The sequence below is a fragment of the Pelodiscus sinensis genome, chromosome 14, assembly GCF_049634645.1.
Source record: "Pelodiscus sinensis isolate JC-2024 chromosome 14, ASM4963464v1, whole genome shotgun sequence".
Lineage (NCBI taxonomy): Eukaryota > Metazoa > Chordata > Testudines > Trionychidae > Pelodiscus > Pelodiscus sinensis.
The window spans coordinates 27,077,743-27,101,362 of NC_134724.1; the positions used below are offsets into that span (position 1 = coordinate 27,077,743).

General features: G+C 41.7%; 1 protein-coding gene across 2 annotated transcripts in view; it reads left to right on the forward strand.

Annotated features, from left to right (window-relative positions):
- The window catches only part of UNC13C (unc-13 homolog C), a 437,647-nt gene that overhangs the window by 393,424 nt on the left and 20,603 nt on the right, over positions 1-23,620 (forward strand). For both annotated transcript variants that reach the window (XM_075897272.1, XM_075897271.1), the window contains one exon: positions 4,035-4,182. In XM_075897272.1, the coding sequence (XP_075753387.1) occupies positions 4,035-4,182 (148 nt within the window). The remainder of the gene's footprint in view (positions 1-4,034; positions 4,183-23,620) is intronic.

Here is a 23,620-nt window from a genome sequence, read left to right on the forward strand (position 1 = left end):
TTCTGGAAATCTTTGTCACGGGTTACACCTTGGAGACAGCTCCTTGTTTGGTGCCCTTCTTCACCTCTAAACAGGGGTTCTCAAACATGGTGTTTTTCAGGGGTACATCAACTCATCTGCAACTCATTTACCTACTATTACAACAGACTACATAAAAGCACTAGCAAAGTCAGTGCAAACTAACATGTCATACAACTTGTTTATACTGATATATTGACACTATACATTGAAATGTAAGTACAGGCAGTCCCCGACTTACGCGGATCCGACTTATGTCGGATCCGCACTTACGAACGGGGCTTTCTCGCCCCGGAAGTCGGGGCGAGAGAGCCCCGTTCGTAAGCTGCTCCGGTGCCCCTGGTCTGCTGGAGACCGTCTCCAGCAGACCAGGGGCACCGGGCGGGTTCCCGCGCTTCTGAGGCTTTGCCAGAGCAAAGCCTCAGAGGCGCGGGGAACCGCCGCTGCTGCCGCTTCAATCTGGGTGCCTGTGGTCTGCTGGGGACCGTCCCCAGCAGACCACAGGCTCCCGGACTGAAGCGGCAGCAGCGGCGGTTCCCCGCGCCTCTGAGGCTTTGCTCTGGCAAAGCCTCAGAGGCGCGGGACCCCCCCGCGGCTGCGGCTTCAGTCCGGGAGCCTGTGGTCTGCTGGGGACGGTCCCCAGCAGACCACAGGCACTGAGATTGAAGCGGCAGCCGCGGCGGGGTCCCTCCCTCTGAGGCTTTGCCAGAGCAAAGCCTCAGAGGCTCTGCTCCCCGTGTCTCTGGTCTGCTGGGGAGCGGGGGCGCAGCTAATGTGCTCCCCCCCCCCCCCAGCAGACCAGGCTTTTGTTTTGGACTCTGGGGCAGAGCAGCTGGGGTGCTGCCGATTGGTCCTGCAGCGCCCGCTCTGGGCACTACTGGACCAACCCGGCAGCACCCCAGCTGCTCTGCCCCAGGTCCTGATTCAGCCGCTGCTGGTCAGTTTCAGCAGCGGCTGAATCAGGACCCTGGGGCAGAGCAGATGGGGTGCTGCTAGGTTGGTCCAGTAGCACCCAGGAGCGGCGCTACTGGAGCAACCCAGCAGCACCCCAGCTGCTCTGCCCCAGGCTCCCCAAGTCAGCTTCTGCTGAAACTGACCAGCGCTGACTACAGGAAGCCCCAGGCAGAGTTGCTCTGCCCCGGGCTTCCTGGAATCAGCTGCTGATCAGTTTCAGCAGCAGCTGACTTGGGGACGCCTGGGGTTCTTAAGTTGATTCTGTATGTAAGTCAGAACTGGCGGTCAGTTTCAGCAGTGTCTGAATCTGGACGCCAGTTCCGACTTACATACAGATTCAACTTAAGAACAAACCTACAGTCCCTATCTTGTACGTAACCCGGGGACTGCCTGTACAACATTACATTCCAGTTTATTTTATTATATGGTAAAAAATAGAAAATAATATTTCAATAATAGTGTATTGTGCAACTTTTGTATTTTTGTTTTATTTTGTAAGCAAGTACAGATTGCACCTCTAAAAGCCGGGATTTTCTGGTCCAGCAACATCCATGGTCTGACATAAATACAGAAGTTCCAGGATCAGAGAGTCATGGCGCACTGCAGCGGGCTGGGGGCCCAGGAACCAGCATGCAGCTCAGTTGGGCTGTGAGGATGGAGCGGGCAGGAGACTGCATTTGGCTCATCTGGGCTACAAAAGCCAGCACACTGCTCAGCTGGACTGGCAAGGAGCCAGGAGCTGGCACACGATTCAGCTGGGTTGCAGGGGGGAGCCAGGAAGTCAGGGGGTGGGAGGGAGGCAGGCAGCAGCAGGGCCAGAAATGGTCTGGAAAAATCTCTTATCTGAGGTCCCGAGAATGCTGGACCAGGGAGGTCCAGCCTGTAGTTTTTAAGTGAGATGAAACTTGGGAGTATGCAAAATAAATTGGAGTCTTGAAAGGGTACAGTTACCTGAAAAGGTTGAGAGGAAAGCCACTGCTCTAGAACATTTATGTCTTACCTTTATTCCCTGTATAACCTGCCCACAAAGACCTTTGTGGTGCTATCAGAAGAACCTCTTCAAGTGTTGTGTTTAAATGATTAGCAGAGGCATCACAGAGGGCCTGTTACCTAATTTTTTTTGGAATGACAGAAAAACTGGCAATTAGGAAAGAAAATCTTTATACTCGCAAATTATATATTTGCTATAGACTCTCAATGGTTCAAGACTGAGCCTTTAGGCACAGCCCTGCATAGGTAGGTGACATGTAGCGGCAGCACCTCAGGAAGAGAATCACATAAGAACTGTGACTCTAAGTCACAAATTATCCTCTGACTGTCTTTTCATCTGGAAGTGATGATAATGTCTCCACTTACCAAAAGATGGATATTGCGGAGATCGATATTTCAAGGTTCAATTTAGCAGGTCTAGTAAAGACCCACTAAATCAACCACTTATGCCCCCATCAATTCTGGTACTCCAGTATTCCTCCATGCCTTCAGGAGTAAGGGAAGTGAAGGAGAGAGTTTCTCCCATTGACTCCCACAATGGGGACTCTGCAGAAATTCATCCTAAGGTACATAGACTCCAACTATGTTATTCACGTAGCTGGAGTTGTGTATCTTAGGTTGACTTTCTTCCCTAGTGTAGACCTGGCCTAAGTTATTTTCCCATTTTTGGATGCAGTTTTCTCTACCTTTGGGGGAGAAGGGGTTATAATGTGCTCATCCTCTCTTCCCCTCCCCCCCCCCATCCCATATTTCCACACTGCAAATGGAATGAACAGCTCTAACTCTGTACATAGGTTTGGGGTTTTACTTCCCTGCATGTCCACTTTAGGACTGGTCACAATCTAGCCCTAAGAGACAATAACCATGGAAACTCACAAGGCCAATTATTCAGAACAGAAGACTAGGAGAGGAGAAAGCAACCCCAATCCCTCTCTGGAGCTCTAGCTATTCTTTAAATTTGTCACCGTATCCAATTCAAGAATTCCCACCATATATCACATTTCTCTGCAGTGTTTTAGTGCTACATGTGGGCAGATTTCTACCATGCCAAACATGCTGTCAGAAGAAATTTGAATCTGTAGTTGCACTATAAATTCTGTTTTGATATGGATGTAACTCAGGGGTGGACAAAAGGGTCTCCGTGGGCTGGATCCAGCCCATATAGCGGGTTGATCCAGCCTATAGCCATTGGCCTGAGGTCAAGGGAACACACAAAGTCTCTCGCCCCACCCTTCCAGGAGGGAACCACACACCCCTGGCAGGGCGGGGTGTGAGAGACTTTGCATGCTCTCCCACCCCCAGACCCTAATCGGTTAGAGAGAACCTGGCAGGGTGGGGTGGAGGAGCCAAAGACTGCATGGTGCACTCCCCCGCCCCCAGGCTCTTCCCAGTGGCTGGGAGGTGAGGTGCGGCAAATGGAAGAGAGGGGAGACTCCTCCCAAATTAAGAGGAAAGCCTCCCTTTGGCTCCCCTCTTGATGCTGCTGCATTCTTTCTTTTTTCCTTCCTTTCTTGGCAGGGGCAGAGTGCGCCCCCTGATCGGCCTGGGGGCAAAGGGAGCACAGGAAGTCTTCTCACAGTGCCAGGGGCCAGCTGTTCAAAACAACTGGTGGTTCTCTCTAGGTTCTGGGCACCCTTGGCAGGGCAGAGGACAAAGACTTCAGGCCAATCAGGGACTCTGGACACGGGAGCACTCAAAGTCTCCTGGCTCCACCCCTTCTGAGGCAGCCCATGACTACTTCAGAAATTCACAAAGAGGCTCCCTTTCAAAAATTATTGCCCACCCCTGTTATAACTACATAACCTTAAAAAAACCCACATATTTAACTATTTTGAGTTATATACATTTTAAAAGTAAAAGAATACTCATGTGTTTTGTGTGGGAAGGGGGAATTATACAAAAACTATAATGTGTACAATAACAATTATCCCAGGACTTAAAAATTGTAATTTTAAGCACTGCATTGATCCTTTTTATTTTAGATATTGCTATGTAAACATCAAGTCGTACCTAGAGAGCTTTATCCAATAATTTACTTCTCTCAATGCCTTATCTATATTTTTCTTTTTTAGCAATACTTTCATGCTGGAGGAAATGGGCTGAAAAAGAATTACTTGGAGAAGAGCCCGGCTCTACAGTCTTTGAAATATGCTCTTAGCCTTTATACACAAACTACTGATGCCTTGATAAAGAAATTTATAGCAACCCAGACTTCTCAAAGTAAGTAACTTGTTCGGTGGAGCTGGAAATGTAGCCAAGATTACTTTCAATATTTTAAATGCATATTTTACTATCAATAGATGTTAATTAATATGGTCAAAACTTGTTCTCAAGTTGTAATGATCAAGTTGGTCTTAAGACATCACTACACAATAGGTATCTTACCAAACAGTCCAACTGATTTCTGTGTGACTACTCAGTGCAAAGTACTGTTCCATTCAAGTCACACTTGCAGAATCTACCCATATTAATATAAGCTATGTTTATGCTATGATAATAAAATATCAGTCTCAACAATAAGTAAATCTAGGTGGACAACAGATTCTATAGTACATGCATATCTATCTAGGCAAACAATACAAGGAGCTGTATCCACCCAAGTGTGTGAGATTATATTGAGCCAGGTGCTCAGCTGATCAGTGCAGCTAAGCTTGTTTACGCGAGCTGAAGCTCCAGCACTAACATGCATACACACTGACTAAGCCAGGTGTTCAACCTTTCTGCATGCTGCTAAGTGCTTACCCACATGCATAGTCCATTTGAAATCAGTATCATCAAGGATGTCTGGGAATCACTTCAGAATTGTAAGGTGACTAAAGAACTGGCTAAAGAAAAGGCACCTGCTGTTTCCCTTGCAGGGAAGATGGAGTTATGAGTTGTATGGTAGAAATGCTGTAACCATGCACTGGAAATTACAAGAAGGTTTCCAGCCATTAGAGGGCTAAGGATTTTGAACAGCCTCCCAGTAAGAGTTGGGGGAGCAAACAATTTAATTCGCTTTAGACAGAGAGAGAGGATTCAGAATTAGAACTGAAGAGAGCTGGAGTAACTGGTAAGTGCAATTTGATAACAGACTCATAGACTTTAAGGTCAGAAGGGACCATTATGATCATCTAGTCTGACCCCCTGCACAGTGTAGGCCACAAAATCTCACCCACCCCTCCTAGAATAATCCTCTCACCTATATCTCAGATATTGAAGCCTTCAAAGATGCACTTTGAAGACCCCAAGATGCAGAGAATCCTCTAGCTGTGATCTGTACCCCATGCTACAGAGGAAGGCGAAAATAATAGGGATGATTGTCATGACAAGGAGGTTCAGCAGCCATGGGGCTCACTCCCAGTTTGCCATCTTTTCCTGAAAGCTCTTGCTTCAGCACATCATCAAGCCCCCTGCAGGAGTCAAGCAGGGATTTCCCCTTCCGTATACTGGGGGGGGGGGGGGGGATGGTCTCTTTCCTCTGAAGCATCAGAGATATTCATCTAGGGACTGAACACAGGCTGGGGGAGGGACAGTGCTCCAAGATGGCACCACTGCTTGACTGGCTGGTGCTTGCTCACATGCTCAGGGTCTGATTGCCTTGTGTGAGGCCAGGAAGGAATTTTCCAATTGACAGTGACCTTGGGGGGTGGGATGCTGTTTTCCTCTGCAATAGATGAGTGAATGTCAGTTGCCAGGATATGTGTCTCACTTGGTCGTTTCCCTTCCATTGCAGGGGCAATAGGCACAGGGGCACCTCCGTTCTCCCTGTTCTCTGTCTGTGGCATGTAATAGTCTAATCTCCTGTGAGCTGTAGTACTTCAGTTTAATTTTGGTGATTGGATTTAATGTGCAGATGCTTGAGGCCTGTGATATATAGGACATCAAACCACATAATCTGATGGTCCCTTCTAGCCTTAAACTCTAAGTGCTTGCCAGCAAGAGTAAGGGCTACACAGCTTAGCCCACAGCGTATACCATTACTGGGTGGAAAACTCCAATACATCATATTTTAGCAACTGTACAGACACACAAAACAAAGAGCTAAAAATGACTGACTGTAAATACCTCTCAACTAGACTTACACTACATACTATTTTATTTGAGAACAACAAAATGTGGTTCTTTCCCATAACCTAATGATTTCACAGACTGATATACAGGCTGACTTGTCCATATAGTTGCATACTCCAGGCCTAATTGGTAAATACCCTATCTCCAGGCTTGGCCTCCCCTGTGCTCATGTGCTGATGGGATATACCACCATCTACAAAAGGCCTTAACCAAAACTGTGGATTTGGGCAATTTCAGACCCAGAGGAAAACATGGTGGGCAACACCTGCCTCTATATTTGGATAAAATGGGATCCCATTGAAAACAATGGGAGTTTGTGGATTGACTTACATAGGAGAAGGGCAAGTCTCTCTCATGCTCCTCCATTTTTATGCAGGATTGTCTACCACATCCACCACCTGTACCTGGGTTGCTTTAAGAGGGAAAGACAATTTTTCTTTCTCATATGATAATTTTTAATTTTTCTTTCCCGTGTGATGATCTAGTATTGGCCACTGTTGGCAGAAATCATGAGCTGAAATCATGACAGATTATTTTTAAACATCTACATCTCCATTCTTTAATATTGACAGTCAAATTAAAGCAGAGAACAGTGTGAGTCTTTACGTATGTTTTGAGCTAGGTTACATTGCTCTAGCACTTTTTTGCACTGCTAGAGGAGTATATAGTGACCTTAGTGTGAGAATCAGTCATTCTAGGTTTAAGGTATGGTTCTATCCTAGGGGGTCACCAAATGAAATTAATAGTCAGCAGGTTTAAAACAAACAAAAGGAAGTTTTTCTTCATTCAGCACACAGTCAATCTGTGGAATTCCTTGCTAGAGGATGTGGTAAAGATTAGGATTTTAACAGGATTCAAAAAAGGGCTAGATAGATTCATGGAGGTTAGGTCCATCAATCAGTAGGAATGGTGTCCGTAGCCTCTGTTTGTCTAGAATGGGTGACAGGAGAGGGATCACGTGAGGATTACCTGTTGTGTTCCCTCCCTCTGGGAACCAATAATCTGGTATTGGCCACTGTTGGCAGACAGGATACTGGGCTAGATGGAGATTTGTTCTGACCCAGTATGGCCATTCTTATAACAAATAGTCTGGTAGCACTCTATAGACTAACAAAACATGTAGATGGTATCATGAGCTTTCGTGGGCACAGCCCACTTCTTCAGATGACCAGGTTGTTGGATGTCTGGGACCAAAATAAAAAGTGGAGATGGGAGAGGGGAGGAAGAAGGGAAAATTGGGAAGGGGGGGGACAAGAAAAGGAAGTGGGTAAAAAATATATCAAGGGAAAGCCGAGTCTATAAGCACCTAAAGATTAGATAGTCAAAGGGGACAGGTAAGAGCCATTAATTAGCAAATAACAAAGAGTCAGGAAACACTTAAAAGACTGATGAAACATCTGGATGGTACCATGAGATTCTTCAAAGACAAAGAACCATTGTCGCCCTCATTGGTTGATAGGTAGGTAATGACCTAACCATCCAGTATCTTTGTTTAATCCAGAGGTGTGAGAATTCAATTTTGGAATGAGCTGAAGTTCCAGTCCTTCGCTGTATATTTGGCTCCTGTAATTGGTTTGTAGCATAACAGCCACTTGAAGATCTGTTAATGCATGCCCAGGGAGATTAAAGTGTGCCCCCACAGGCTTTTGTATGTTCCCTTTACAAATATCTGATTCGTATCCATTAATTCTTTCACATAGGGACTGTCCAGTTTGTCCAATATATATTGCAGTGGGGCATTGCTGGCACTTGATGGCATAGATTAAATTACTGGATGTGCAGTTGAATGAGCCTCTGATTTGGTGGCTTATGTGGTTGGCTCCAGTAATGAGTTCGCTTGTATAGATATGTGGGCAGAGTTGGCACTGTGGTTGATTGCAGGGATGGGTCCCTGGATATTTATGATGTAGCTGTGTAGCATGATTATTGGAAAGAAAGCTCCTGATGCCATCTACATGTTTTGTTAGTCTATAAAGTGCTACCAGACCATTTGTTGTTTTTCAGTTTACCTGTACAGACTAACTCGGCTACCACCTGAAGCTTATGTTCTTATGTTCAGTGAAGAGTAACAACTTCTAGGGAGGCATTTTCAAGTGACAAAAGGGCTCCACATCGGTTTCTACTACTTTCAAAGGCTGGCATCACCTATTAGGAATTGACCGTCTATTGTATTGAACACTATAAAACATATATTAAAATTCCATACTACGGGATTACTTTTGCATACTGCAAATCAGTGCTAGATTTCACAAAGTGTAAGGGGTATTTTAAAAATGGTTTGGTCATCACTTGCTGTCTTTGTGTGGAAATATAATTTGCAGATCTCTAATTTTTATCTTGCTCCCTCTCATGATGGTAAGTGCAGTTTTAATTGAACATTAACCTGAAAATTAATTACTTTTACTTTTGAAATGCAATTTGTTTCTTAAAAACCTTGCATGCATGAATTTTGCAACTTGCTCTCAAGATTCATTGTAAGGAATGATTTTCTGAGCAACTACTCTATTACATTAAGGGTCTTCATTAATAATGCGTGCATCAGAAGAAAAATGCTTAAAATTCAAATATATAAGGAAAATGTTTTTCTCTCTAATAAGATAATATAATATAGATTTAGGCAGAAGATGATTAATTACTAATGCTAACATACACTTTGTTTTTTTCCCTTAAGTTATAATGAAAATGTGCATAAGAGAGAAAATTACACAGGTTGTAGTCATTAAATAAAGACCATTTACAAATTTCAAGCCATAAACCTGAAGGGCCTGATTTTCATTAACAGAAGTTCAAAGTCTGTGTGAATTGCTGTGCCCACATTAGTGTGCTTGTATTTGCACACTTTTGTTAGCATAAATACCACCAGGAATAAGAGCTAGGGAAATACATCGCCGAATGTTTTACTGTTAATGTCCCACACGGTTAAGAAAGCAAGGACTCATTTATTCTCATTCCTGGTCTCTTCCCAACTGTGGTTATGCTATTGACATTGAGTTATAATGAATGTTTAATAAGAAATAATTAGATAACTAACCAATTAGAGTAATGCATGTGCAAATGTGTATGCATTTGTCATCAAATTGTGTAAGCAATGGGGTTCTACTTTTTCAATATCAATCTCCAATATTGTATTTTATGCTTTTATTATTTTCTTTATTGAATGAATGAGCTGCTACTTGTAAATTTATTGATAAAATCAGCTGTTTAAACTCAAATTGATTTAGCTTTTATTCTCACGCTTTCTGTTGATGAAATCTAGTTTTCCCTTATGAAATTCAAGAAGTGCCCTTCTAGCAATTTTATTACCTTGATTGTTGATACTTAAAATGACAGTGTAGGTTCCAAATACAGCAAAAAAAATAAATCCACATAAAAAAGCAATTGGTTGCATCTAATTGTTTGCAAAGTCTCTTTGGGCATGTCTACACTACAGAGTTTTATCAGAAAAACGGCTGTTTTTCCAACAAAATTTGAGTTATGTCCACACTGCAGTTGCGTTCTTTTGAAAGTAAATCGAAAGAACAGAGGGGTTTTTCCAACAGCAGTATTCCTATTTCCCTTGGAGGCTACACCAAAGCCTCCTACATTTGGCACATGCTACCCCCTGGGCAGGACACCTAGGTAGGGAAAAGTGCCTCCAGCGAGTGTCATGCAGGTTCTTTAGGCCTGGTATACACAAAGAAATCCAAGACTACTATGCATCATGCCGAGAGTGCCAACAAGCTGGAATGAAGGGCATACCCAAGACTCCCCTCATACCTCTACTGGTCGTATGTGTACAATTTGAATGGATCGGGATGTATCTTATCAGATCATTAGAGAAGAGCAAGATGGGGAACCGATTCATCCTGGTGATAGATTATGTGACTCAATATCCAGAAGCTGTCTCACTTTGAGTAGCAACTGCAAGGCCTATAGCAAATGAGTTAGTGAAGGTATTTGCCAGGGTGGTTATACCCAGAGAAATCTTGACCAATCAGGGTATCAATGTCTCATTCAAGCTGTTTGCAGATCTGTGTCGGCTCACGCACAATCTAACCATCCAGACATCAGTATATCATCCCCAGACAGATGGACTCATGGAACAATTTAACAGTACCCTTAAATCAATGCTACGTAAGTGCGTAGGAGATGACCCACAATTTTGGGGCACGCTCCTACCAGCCCTGGTCTCTGCTGTAAGGGAGGTCCCTCAAGACTCAACCCTGTGGTATACTTGACTTATTGAGGGAGGATTGGGAGGCTCAGGAAACTCAGGTGCTTGGCACCACCGAGTATGTGTTACATTTCAGAGTGGCTTCAAACATTAGGTGCCTTTGCACTGGAGAACACAATACAGGCTCAACCAGATCAAGAAAAGCAATATAATCATGGAACTAGGGTCTGTAGCTTTGAACCAGGGAACGGGTATTACTATTGTTACTCTCAGCCACGTCGAAACTTCTAGCCAAGTGGCAGGGCCCCTTTGAAGTGCTATGTCGCATGGACTCTGTGGACTATGAAGTTAAGCTTCCAGGTTGCAGGAAGGAGGTACGTACGTATTATGTGAACATATTGAAAGCCTGGAAGACACGAGAAGCCATGTGTATTGCTCTGGCACCTCCAAAATCTGAACTCAGCCCTTTAGTGGGCAAACCTCTTGATCCAAAACTGGGAGAGTTAGGCAAGGGCCTACAATGGGACCTGGTACAATAACTCTTACAGACCTTTTAAGATGTCTTATCCTCCCACACAGGATGGATAAGCCTGATTTACTATCACATTGCAACAAAACCAGGACAGAAAGTGAGAAACACTCACTGGCTCCCGCCAAGGAAGATATGAGATGCCATCCACCAGGAGCTTAAAACAATGCTCAAAATGGGTGGGATTGAAGAATCGCTGAGCGATTGGAGGAGCCCTATCATCCTAGTGCGAAAATCCAGTGAAATCATCAAGTTCTGCATCTATTTCCGGGAAGTCAATTCTGTATCCCATTTTGATGCCTAGCCAATGCCCCGGGTCAAAAAACTGCTGGAGTAGCTAGGAGGGGCCAAGTAACTATTTACCATCAACCTGGCAAAAGGGTACTGGCAAATACCCCTCATGCCTAACTCAAGGGTGAAAACTGTCTTCATACCCTTTGTCTCTACCAATTTATTACCATGCCATTTGGACTGCATGGGGCAGCTGCCACCTTGCAGAGGCTGCTTAACAAACTGCTACTACTACACAACCAGTACACAGCTGCATATATAGATGACATTCTCATTTACATTAGTATCTGAGAAGACCACCTGCATTACCTCAAGGAAGTTCTTTAGGCCCCTACAAGAAGCAGGTCTCATGACAAATTCTGCAAAGTGCCACTTCAGAAAGGAAGAAGTGACTTACCTTGGATAGGGAGGCAGGAAGTTACGACCAATGATTATCAAAGTACAAGCATTGTCAGCGACACCAATGCCAAGAACAAAAAGGCAAGTATGCCAGTTTTTAGGTTTGGCTGGCTATTACAGATGATTCATTTGGACTTTTCGACAATTGCAACACTGCTTACAGATTTAACGAAGAGCTCCCAACCCTGTCAGGTAAAATGGACAGAACAATGTGAGAGGGCTTTCCAGAACCTAAAGAGGCAACTAGCACAGGAACCACTTGGTAGGAAGTGACCCAGGGAGGGTGTTGGAGTGGGGTATCCCACCCAGGTGAGCTCGGTGTGTTTTGGTCGGACTCCCCACTGAGCAAGTGGTAGACCGCTCTGCCACTCACAGGACCTTGGATCAGGAGCTGGTGGAGTAGGATGGGCCCAGGTCCCCATACTCTGGGCCCAGGTTCCCCCAACTTATTGTCCCTGCTGTGAGTTAAAGGGCAACCCCATATTGACTTTGTCCCTGAAACTATGCTTGCCTGGAGTTAAAGGGCAATCCCATTGACTTTGGCCACTCATGCCTTATTAACTGTAGCCTTTAGGTTGTACTACTCTAAACAGAGACTAGTTTATTTTGGCAGCCAGAAACCCAACAGACAACCATGCAGTGGCCATACCCTTGGGTGCTTGAAACCCAAGGACGGGATGTGCATACCCCGTGACACAGATCCTATTTACATTCTGGATCTCACGCTACTCTGTTCAACTATTAGTTCTTGGCACCAATGCTTATTCAACCTCTTGTCTAGCTTCATATTTCCATACCCTACCTTTCAATAATTCTTCAGTGTCTCTCTCCTTCCCCAGCATATGAGAGTAAAGCTTTTGAGCCAAACTTCTCAGGTGCTGGTGAAGTTTCATGGAGAAGGAGGGGCACTACAGGGGAAAGTCTTCTGCTGTGTTGAAAGGTGGTCTGTTCCCTTGGCCAGGTCTGCTTAGAGAGACTGGGCTAAAGAAGTATTTTGCCCTTTGTCTTCTCATTTTAGTATTATAATGGTTTATATACAAACTGCATGTTTATTAGTGAGATGCTGTCACTGTTTACAGTGAGAAGGTCAGACAGCAGTGAAATCCCCTTTCTACTGGGAGAAATAAAGATGCGGGTTGGATAATGGGATTTGGCATTTCATTGTTAAATTTACTCAACACATTAGAGAGAAAGAGTTACAGTCACCGCAGCCAACATTTTTCCCCATCTCTAGTCACAGTGCAGCATGTCTACTGTTTTCTCTAGAGACCTTGCGGAGTCAAAATAAGTTAGACAAGGGCAAAGAAGGCTGGCATCATGCACTCATTCGCCATTTACAGAAACAGTAAAATGAAGGGCTCTCAAAGCTGTACAAGCTGTTGTTTCATGGGTACAATCAGTTTAAATGGCTTTTTAATTAAAAGTAATTGGACGCAGCCAGACCATAGCTACCTTTTCTTTCCTGTCTCTTCATTTTAAAAGGCTTAGACCTTGCCTATGCACAAACATTATGCTGCTGGAACAATACCAACTTAGTGACTGTGGAACAGTCCCCACAGTGCGGATGCATATTCATCAGCATGAAAGAGCTTATACAGATACAGCTTGTTCCCTGACAGAATGGGAAATAAGCTATGCCAGGTGAAGTTACCTTTGCATCTGACTAAAACTGCATTGATACAAGGGATGCACTGCTATAACAAGGAGTAAAATAAAATCACACCAGTCCAAACTCTGTGTGTGTGGATCAGGTCTTGCTGACTGAAAATAGTCTTTTTTAGAAAGTTCCAATGTAGCTATTTTGCCTAGAGTTTTAAATGCCATTTTTAAGGTAGGTTGCTAGGAAATCTTTGATAAAACATAGCGAGAGCATTTGACTCACACTAATTATTCCTAGGGGCAAATCCTACTGAGTTCAGCAGGGATCTCCTTGTGTAAGGTCAGAACACTTAATATGCACCATGTAATATCAGAGAAAAAATTATCACAAAATTATGAGGGTATGTCTACACTTGCTCCCTAGTTCAAACTAGGGATGCGAACGTAGGCGACCGAAATTGCTAATGAAGCGGGGATTTAAATATCCCGTGCTTCATTAGCATGATCTCGCTGGTGCGTTACTCCGCTCAACAGCTGTTTCAAAAGTGAAAGTGCGCGCCGGGATGCGTTACTTTGAATCAAACCTCTTGGTTCAAACTAACGTTACTCCTCATTTTTTGAGCCCAGCATAAAAGTAAAATTAACATTTTTTGAGGAGTAACGTTAGTTTGAACCAAGGGGTTTGGTTCGAACTAACGCGGCCCAGCGCACACTTTCATTTTCGAAACAGCTGTTGAGCGGAGTAACGCGCCAGCGAGATCATGCTAATGAAGCACGGGATATTTAAATCCCCACTTCATTAGCAATTTCGGTCGCCTACATTTGCATCCCTAGTTCAAACTAGGGAGCAAGTATAGATGTACCCTAAGTGAACAATAATTAGGCATGTTTTTAGAACCCAACATTTTAACGGAAAATTTTGCCTTTTTCCTATAGTCTAGAATGATGCTGGAGGAACTGAGGTCAGAATTTTGTTCTATTAACATTTTGCCTACATTTTATAATATCCACACCAGAAACGTTTATTCATTGCTGTTCGTTAATGTCTATTGTATCAGTGTTGAATAGTGGTAATTTCCAGAATCAGAGCCTTAATTTTGCCCCCTTCTGTAGTCTAGGTTGTGCAATCAAGCCAAATGGAAGTTACACAGGTAACCTTGTTTCTTGGCGTTCCTAACTTTCTCAGTGCTTGAGTTAATAGGAGTCAATCGTAATGAGTTTTTTATGTAATAAATATATAAAGGCTAATCTATTTTGTGATTTATTTCAAGTAACTATCAAGGAAAATATAATTGAGTACAGGAACTTTAAAAGTAAATTACTACAGAATCAAGATAGATAAAGTTAATAAAGTGTACCATAAATATATGATGGATTTTCTACTTCAGGGCTCTGCTGGATATCGGGATTGTTTTCCCAACAGACAGGTGCTTAACAAATAATTAAATGACTGAACAACGTGCATAAACCCGTTGTACTTTTCAATAACAGCAATTTTACCACCAAAATGGTGATGGGTACTGAAATTTCGCTTCTTAGGTTCACTAGGCATATTGATAACAAGCCTGCAAGCCCAACAGTGTAAGTGAATGATAAGCCAAAAATCCTGGCTGCAATACTTTGCTATAACTATCGGACAACATCAAAATGTGCACACAGAATAGACATCCCACATTCATTGGATAGTGTGTGCATCTATACTAAGAAAAAACAGAGTTTAGTTTCAAGCTTGACTAGCATATTATAGCTAAAGTTGACCTAAACTCTATAATTTTTCTAATCAGGATAAAGCCTTTGAACTCAGAGGCTTCTATTTTGTAAATTGAGAATACTGACTGTGTCTGTGCATCATAGATTTGATCTATGGGATCAATCTCAGCATGATTCCTCAAAAATGATTTCTAAAAAAAAACATAAAAATTTCCTCCCAGCAATCACATTTTCAATAAAGTTGCACTTTACTTGTTAATTTTGGTTAGATCAGTCGAAAAGCTAGCTTGTGATTGCTCTAGTGCATTAGCTTTATAATTTTGCGTATATCATTACATTTTCTGAACCTTTCCTTAATAATCAGTAATTACATTACAGTGGATTGATCACAATATTTATACTATTCTCCACTCAGAGAACTCTGGCCTTAGTTAATACCAGCACACACCCAGAATACCCCCATTAAAATCAGTGGAGTTTTTCTTGATTTAAATTGCTGGAACAGAGCATATTTACTCCTTTAAAAACAGAATACACCATATACAATGAAATGTAGTTCAGCTTTTTTATATGTCAAGAATTTCTAGCATTAATATGGACCTTTTCCATGCTATGCTATTCCATATACAGGATTTTAACATACTCTGATGAGTACATGCAATATTAAAGCTAAGAATCTATTAATATTTGTAAGTGCTTTTAAACGGGGGGGGGGGGGAAGGGAGGCGGAGGGTTCAGTTTGCGTTTTTTGGTGGTTTGTTTTTTGGTTCTCTGTTAGTACAGTAGAATCCTATTTCCTGACTATGGCTCCTAAATGTAAATCTTTATATAGTATATTTTATTTACACGTTTAAAAGTAGTTTTTAAATATAGCATCTGCATTTCATATGAATGCAGAGTCTTAGATTTGATCAACAGTGTGAAAAGAAAATGCCTTGAACACCACTGGCATTGCAAATTTCTCTAATCTCTTACTAATCATTATGTTGTTAAACTAAAAATGCCAGCATTGCATTCAGAATGTCTGTTTATCAACCAGCATATTTATGGAATCTTTCCTGAGGTTTTGCCACTGAGGAATTTCTCTATATACTGTATTGATCTGTATTATGACAAAGAGGAAAGTACTACTAAAGTATTTATTGTCACATACATAGGACATAACAAATATGGTTGCTGGATTGTAAAGTATTTCTAGTTTGTGAGTTGGAGGCTTTCTACTTGGAGGTTTTGTGCCATTAACTAAAGGATAAATACTCGTCCAGCATCACAAAATTCATACTGCAGGGCCTAAATTGTGCTTAAGAGGCTGCAAAACAGTGTTGTTACACATGCAGTGATTGCCAACAGCTTTCAATATGCCAGACAAAGGAGAAGAGAGTATCTAAAAACATAAAAAGAAAATATATAGAACAACTTTCAACTGAGTTTGAGAAAACTTTATGAGACACCAACATGTGCTCGGTAGTATCTAGTATGCAGAAATTAAATGTTTGTCTAATAAGAAGGAATATACTATAACATCACTTGCTTACATAAATCTGGCTCTTCTTTGTAAAATTCTGAAATAGGTAATGACATCATTACAGGTGAATAGAAAAGTTTTCCAACTGCCAAACTAGAAGTCAGGCTTTTGTATTTTCTCTGTCCCTGTTGATGGTACAAAAGCAAAAGTTCCCTATATTCTTTAGGCATCAGAAATCAGGCTTTTATAGGCAATTTAGGGGGAAAAGACCACCTATTTATTAGACAAAGAGAGAGATGCCATGATATATTCCAGGAGGAAAATAATAGTTCAGTTAGGTCTTGGCAGCTACAACTATAGGGGTACGTCTAAACTACATGGCTCCGTCGACGTACTTAGGAAAGAAAAGTTAAATGTATAACCACAAAATGGTGGCTAACTGGTATAAGTTGGTAGTACTTCTTAAAAGGCCCAGGGAGATTACAGTGGATCACAAATTGAATATACATCAACACTATGATGTGTAAAAGGCCAATGTTCTGGGGTATATTAACAGGAGTACCAAATATAAGGCACCAGAAGTAAATGTCTCACTCTACTTGGCACTGATGAGGCCTCAACTGAAGTATTATGTCCAGTTCTGGGCACCACACTTTAGGAAAATCATGGACAAATTAGAGAGCAACAAACTGATAAAAGGTTGAAAAATCATGACCCTACTAGTAAAGATTTTTAAAATTTAAAAAGATTTTTAAAAATTACCGTGTTTAGTTTTGAGAAAGAAGATTGAGAGGGAAAATCCAAATAGATTTAAAATATGTTAAGAACTGTTAGTTCACAGAAGGTAGGACAAGAAGTAATGGGCTTAACCTGAAGTAAGATTTATATTAGATTACGGGGAAAACTTTCTAACTATAAGGGTAATTAAGATCTCGAATAGACTTTGCAGGGAGGTTGTGGAATCCCCCTCACTGGAGATTTTTAAGAACATATTGGTCAAACACCTGTCAGGGATGGTGTAGGTTTTACTGAATCCTGCCACCGCACTAGGGACTGGATCTGATGAGCTCTAACCCTACATTCCTGTTTCTATGAGAAGTTTTAAATTTCATAAGATGAAATAATATAATTTACACACACACAAGCATTATCCCGGCCAAGTGCATTTTACACTATCCTCAAGAGCAGTTGAGGTAGTTTTCATATATTTGCTGTGTTTATATTGTTAATTTACAGTGATTCTATACAATACACTTAGAATCAACTACAGTTGACAAACTTATCATTGATCTGCTCTGAAACCTATATCAGAACCACTTAACTGAACTCTAATAATATATGCATATAGTACATTTCAGAAGCAGTATCTTATGACAGATGCTACCAAGTTTCCAATGAATATTTCCCACTAGTTAGATTACTTGCAAGAGGAATGCTGATTTAACTCAAATAAATATTAATGAAAATAAATTATAAGTCAGTTGTAAATGAATGTTCCATCAGAAAACTTTTAAAAAGTCAACAAATATACTTGGATATATCATTCTAGTTAACATTATAGCTGTGATTGTTGTACCAATACTTTCAAAAAAGAACTCCTTGACATCAATGGAGTTTTCCTTAAAGCTGACAGGATGATAGAGGCCAAAGTTCTATAACTGTTCTAATATTCACTAAGGCTATGTCTACACTGCAGCATTATTTTGGAATAACTGATGTTCTTCCAAAATAACATAGTCTGCATCTACACAGCAAGCACTGACGGTTGATTGTTGACATAATATTGAAATATTGTCGAGCTGGAGGACTTCTTACTCCAACTCGTGTAACTCTCATTTTACGAGGAGTAAGGGAATTTGGAGGAAGAATGCTCTAACTCAAACTTCCTGCTGCATAGGAAGCTCAAGTTGCATAGCTTATTTTGGCTTTAGCCCTTCTCTGTAGATGTGCTCTGAATGCAATTCGTTACTCAATACATATATACAATTACTAATTCCCAACTGGGGAGCTGTATGTGTTTGTTTGAGGGTAGGATTGAGCCCATTACTTTAAAAATCAAAATAATTTGCTTTCTTTTGTGTCTGAATAATAACAAAGGTTTCTTACTATTACTAATTAGTTGTATTAGAGGCCTTAATACCAATGAGGATACCATTGTGCTAGGCACTCAAAGACACATAGCAAAAGGCTGTCTCTGCCTCTAGCAGTGTGCCATAAATTAACAATTTTTTTCTCATAATAGATTACTTAGAAAGAACATCTTATTAACTTTCACAACGAAGGAATAGATGTCTTGAGGGACTGATAATGGATTACACAAACTCCCACTTGCTAGCAAGTGGTTCTAATCCACTGGTAATGACTGAAAGTCTTTACCACAAATTGTTGTTTGTAGCCTTTGTGAAATGAATTTGATTTTTTCCTTTTTGGTTCCCAGTGACCAAAGACAAAAACTACTTCTAAATCAGCACCTTTGTTTGCAGTCTTATTCTTAGAAGAGAAACCAAGAATTTATAGTTTAACTCTTTAACACATATGGGTGAAACACGGCAAAGAAACTTGCACTGTCAATGTCGTAGTGGTTCTGTGGCTAGAGGTTGCCATTGATGTGGGCCTTCCACAGCAGACCAGGGAGACGTGGAGAAAGCCCCGGAGTACACGGGCAGCAGGACCGCGAGGTCCCGCAGTCCGTGTACTCCGGGGCAGCCCTGTTCATAACTGCGGATCCGACATAAGTCGGATCCATGTAAGTCGGGGACTGCCTGTACCTAATTTGTATTTTCTCTCTGTGTACTAGGGGCTGTTTTGTCCATTCAGCCTTCCTGACAGCTAATTTTAATGAAGTGATGGATGGGTGGATAACTGGACTGAAAAATAATGGGAGGGACAGAGAAATAGTCAACTGAGTGCTTTATCAACCCTGCTACTTTCAATGATGGCTAATAAAAAATGTAAATTAAATCATTGGGGCCTTCAACAACAGATTCATAGTTTTCAGTCAGCTTTGACCTTCACAGTACTGTCTTCCAATCAAGAAACAGACTATATATTTATTAGTATGTAATAATACATACATAAGTCTCTCTGGCACAAATAGGAACTGTGGCTTCCATATATCTGAGTGAAAACTGTAGAATCTCTCTCATACACAGTATAGCAGCAGAGTGGGGGCTATCCTATTTATTGCACTCAGTGTAGCATGTATGATTACCTGCCCTATGGGCGAGTGTCATATGTGTGCAAATTCGATGCAAGGAGTCCTGGCCCTCAGAGACCACCTACGGGCTTTAGAGGCCAGGGTGGCTGAAATGGAGGAGCTGAGGGAGGCAGAGAGGTACATAGATGAGGCTTTCCGGGACACTATAGAATTGTCCCACCTCTGGTCAGACAGCCCCTGTGCTGTTAAGGAGGATGAAAGGCTCAGGGAAAGGGAGCAGTAAATGGGAGCAGAGGGAAACCTTCCCATAGTTGGGACTCTCCTTTGGATGTTGGGGTAACCTCTTGCACTGAGGTTAGCTCTCGGGGGAGGGAACAGTCAGTAGGAAAAGGCAGTTGTTAGTAATGGGAGATTCGATCATTAGAAATGTAGATAGTTGGGTTTGCGATGACTGGGAGAAATGTATGGTGACTTGCCTGCCTGGTGCAAACGTTGCGGATCTCTCGAGGCATCTAGATAGACTTATGTGTAGTGCTGGAGAGGAGCTGGCAGTCGTGGCACATATACGTACCAATAGCGGCGAAGAGTCCCGTGGCACCTTATAGATTAACTGAAGTGTTGGAGCATATGCTTTCGTGGGCAAAGATGCATCTGACGAAGTGGGTCTTTGCCCACGAAAGCTTATGCTCCAACACTTCAGTTAGTCTATAAGGTGCCACAGGACTTCTCGCTGCTTTTGCAGATTCAGACTAACACGGCTACCCCTCTAATAGGTACCAACGACATAGGAAAAGGTAGCAGAGACATCCTATAGGCCAAATTTTGGCTGCTAGGAGAGAGACTGAAATCCAGGACCTCTACGGTGGCATTCTCAGAAATGCTTCCAGTTCCACATGCAGGGCCAGGCAGAGCTTCAGAGTCTCAATGCGTGGATGAGATGATGGTGTAGGGAGGAGGGATTTAGCTTTATAAGGAACTGGGGAAACTTTGGGGATAGGGAGAGCCTATACAGGAAGGATGGGCTCCACCTAAACCAAAGTAGATACAGACTGCTGGCACTTAACATTAAAAAGGTTGCAGAGCAGTTTTTAAACTAAGAGATGGGGGAAAGCCGATTGGTGCAGAGGAACATGTGGATCGGACAGAGAGGTCTCTTAGAGAAGAGTCTATTGGCAGAGATTCTCTAGGTTTTAGTCAGGAGGAGAGGATGGAAGAGGATAAAGTATGGGCCAGATCAGATGAAAAACATTCACATAAAAAAGAATCTGACACATCAGAAAAGGGCAGACAAATAAACAGTGAAAAGTTTTTAAAGTGCTTGTGCAAAAATTATAGAAGTCTAAAAAATAAGATGGTTGAACTAGAGTGCCTGGTGTTAAAGGAGGATACAAAATATATCAGAAGAACAGAATGTGTCATGCAGGTGGGGGAGTGGCACTATATGTGAAAGAAAATTTAGAATAAAATGAAGTAAAAATCTTAAACGAATCAACATGTTCCATAGAATCACTATGGATAGTAATTCCCTGCTCTAATAAGAATATACAGTAGGGATCTATTATCTACCACCTGACCAGGACAGTAATAGTGACTATGAAATGCTAAGGGAGATTAGAAAGGCTATCAAAATAAAGAACTCAATAATAGTGGGGGATTTCAACTATCCCCATATTCACTGGGTACATGTCACCTCAGGACGAGATGCAGAGACAAAATTTCTTGATACCTTAAATGACTGCTTTTTGTAGCAGCTGGTACGGGAACCCACAAGGGGAGAGGCAATTCTCGATTTAGTCTTGAGTGGAGTGCAGGATCTGGTCCAAGAGGTAAATATAACAGGACCACTTGGAAATAGTGTCCATAGTATAATAACATTTAACATTCCTGTGGTGGGAAGAACACCTCAGCAGCCCAACACTGTGGCATTTAATTTCAAAAAGAGGAACTATTCAAAAATGAGGAGGTTAGTTAAACAGAAATTAAAAGGTACTGTGACTAAAGTAAAATACCTGCAAGCTGCATGGACACTTTTCAAAGACACCGCTATAGAGGCCCAACTTAAATGTATACCCCAAATTTAAAAACATAGACGAACTAAAAAAGAGCCACCGTGGCTTAACAACCATATAAAAGAAGCAGTGAGAGATAAAAAGGCATCTTTTAAAAAGTGGAAGTCAAATCCTAGTGAGGTAAATAGAAAGGAGCATAAACACTACCAAATTAAGTATAACATTTAATAAGAAAAGCTAAAAAGGAGTTTGAAGAACAGCTAGCTAAAAACTTGAAAAGTGATAACAAAAGGCTTTTTAAGTACATCAGAAGCAGGAAGCCTCCTAAACAACCAGTGGGGCCCCGGGACGATTGAGATACAAAATTAGCACTTAAAGACGATAAAGTCATTGTGGAGAAACTAAATGAATTCTTTGCTTCAGTCTTCATGGCTGAGGATGTTAGGGAGATTCCCAAACCTGACCCGTCCTTGGTAGATGACAAATCTGAAGACCTGTCACAGACTGAAGTGTCAATAGAGGAGGTTTTGGAGTTAATTGATAAACTTAACAGTAACCAGATGGCATTCACCCAAGAGTTCTGAAAGAACTCAAATGTGAAATTGCGGAACTATTAACTCTGGTTTGTAACCTATCCTTTAAATCAGCTTCTGTACCCAATGACTGGAAGATAGCTAATGTAACGTCAATATTTAAAAAGGGCTCTAGAGGCGATCCCGGCAATTACAGACCGGTAAATATAATGTCAGTACTGTGCAAATTAGTTGAAACAATAGTAAAGAATAGAATTGTCAGACACATAGAAGAACATAATTTGTTGGGGGAAAGTCAACATGGTTTCTGTAAAGGGAAATCATGTCTTACTAATCTATTAGAGTTCTTTCAAGGGGTCAACAAACATGGGGACAAGGAGGATCTAATAGATATAGTGTACTTAGATTTCCAGAAAGCCTTTGACAAGGTCCTTCACCAAAGGCTCTTACGTAAATTAAGTTGTCATGGGGTTGAGAGGGGAGATCCTTTCATGGACTGAGAACTGGTTAAAAGACAGGAAACAAAGGGTAGGAATAAATGGTAAATTTTCAGAATGGAGAGGGGTAACTAGTGGTGTTCTCCAAGGGTCAGTCCTAGGACCAATCCTATTCAACTTATTCATAAATGATCTGGAGAAAGGGGTAAACACTGATGTAGAAAAGTTTGCAGACAACACTAAACTGCTCAAGGTAATTAAGACCCAACCAGACACTAAAGAACTTCAAAAAGATCTCACCAAACTAAGTGACTGGGCAACAAAATGGCAAATGAAATTTAATGTGGATAAATGTAAAGTAATGCACATTGGAAAAAATAAACCCAATTATACTTATAATATGATGGGGGCTAATTTAGCTACCAGTAATCAGGAAAGAGATCTTGTAGTCATCATGGATAGTTTTCTGAAGAAGTCTACTCAGTGTGCAGCAGCAGACAAAAAAGCAAACAGGACGTTAGGAATCATTAAAAAAGGGATAGAGAATAAGATGGAGAATATCTTATTGCCCTTATATAAATCCATGATACGCCCACATCTTGAATTCTGCATACAGATGTGGTCTCCTCATCTCATAAAAGATATACTGGCATTAGAAAAGATTCAGAGAAGGGCAACTAAAATGATTAGGAGTTTGGAACGGGTCCCATATGATGAGAGATTAAAGAGACTGGGACTTTTCAGGTTGGAAAAGAGGGGACTAAGGGGGGATGTGACAGAGATATATAAAATCATGAGTGGTGTGGAGAAAGTGAATAAGGAAAAGTTATTTACTTGTTCCCAAAATATAAGAACTAGGGGCCACCAAATGAAATTAATGGGCAGCAGGTTTAAAACAAATAAAAGGATGTTCTTCACACAGTGTATAGTCAATCTGTGGAACTCCTTGCCTGAGGAGGTTGTGAAGGCTAGGACTATAACAGGGTTTAAAAGAGAACTAGATAAATTCATGGAGGTTATGTCCGTAAATGGCTATTAGCCGGTATGAGTACGGAACGGTGTCCCTAGCCTCTGTTTGTCAGAGGGTGGAGATGGATGGCAGGAGAGAGATTGTTTGATCATTACTTGTTCGATTCACTCCCTCTGGGACCCTTGGAATTGGCCACTGTTGGCAGACAGGGTACTGGGCTGGATGGACCCTTGGTCTGACCCAGTATGGCGTTCTTATGTTCTTACGTAGGATGTTCAGTGGATTCTAGCTACCCATTCTCCAGATACTTAATGATGCCCTGTCTCTCACACCCCCTTCCTTTTTCCCTTTTT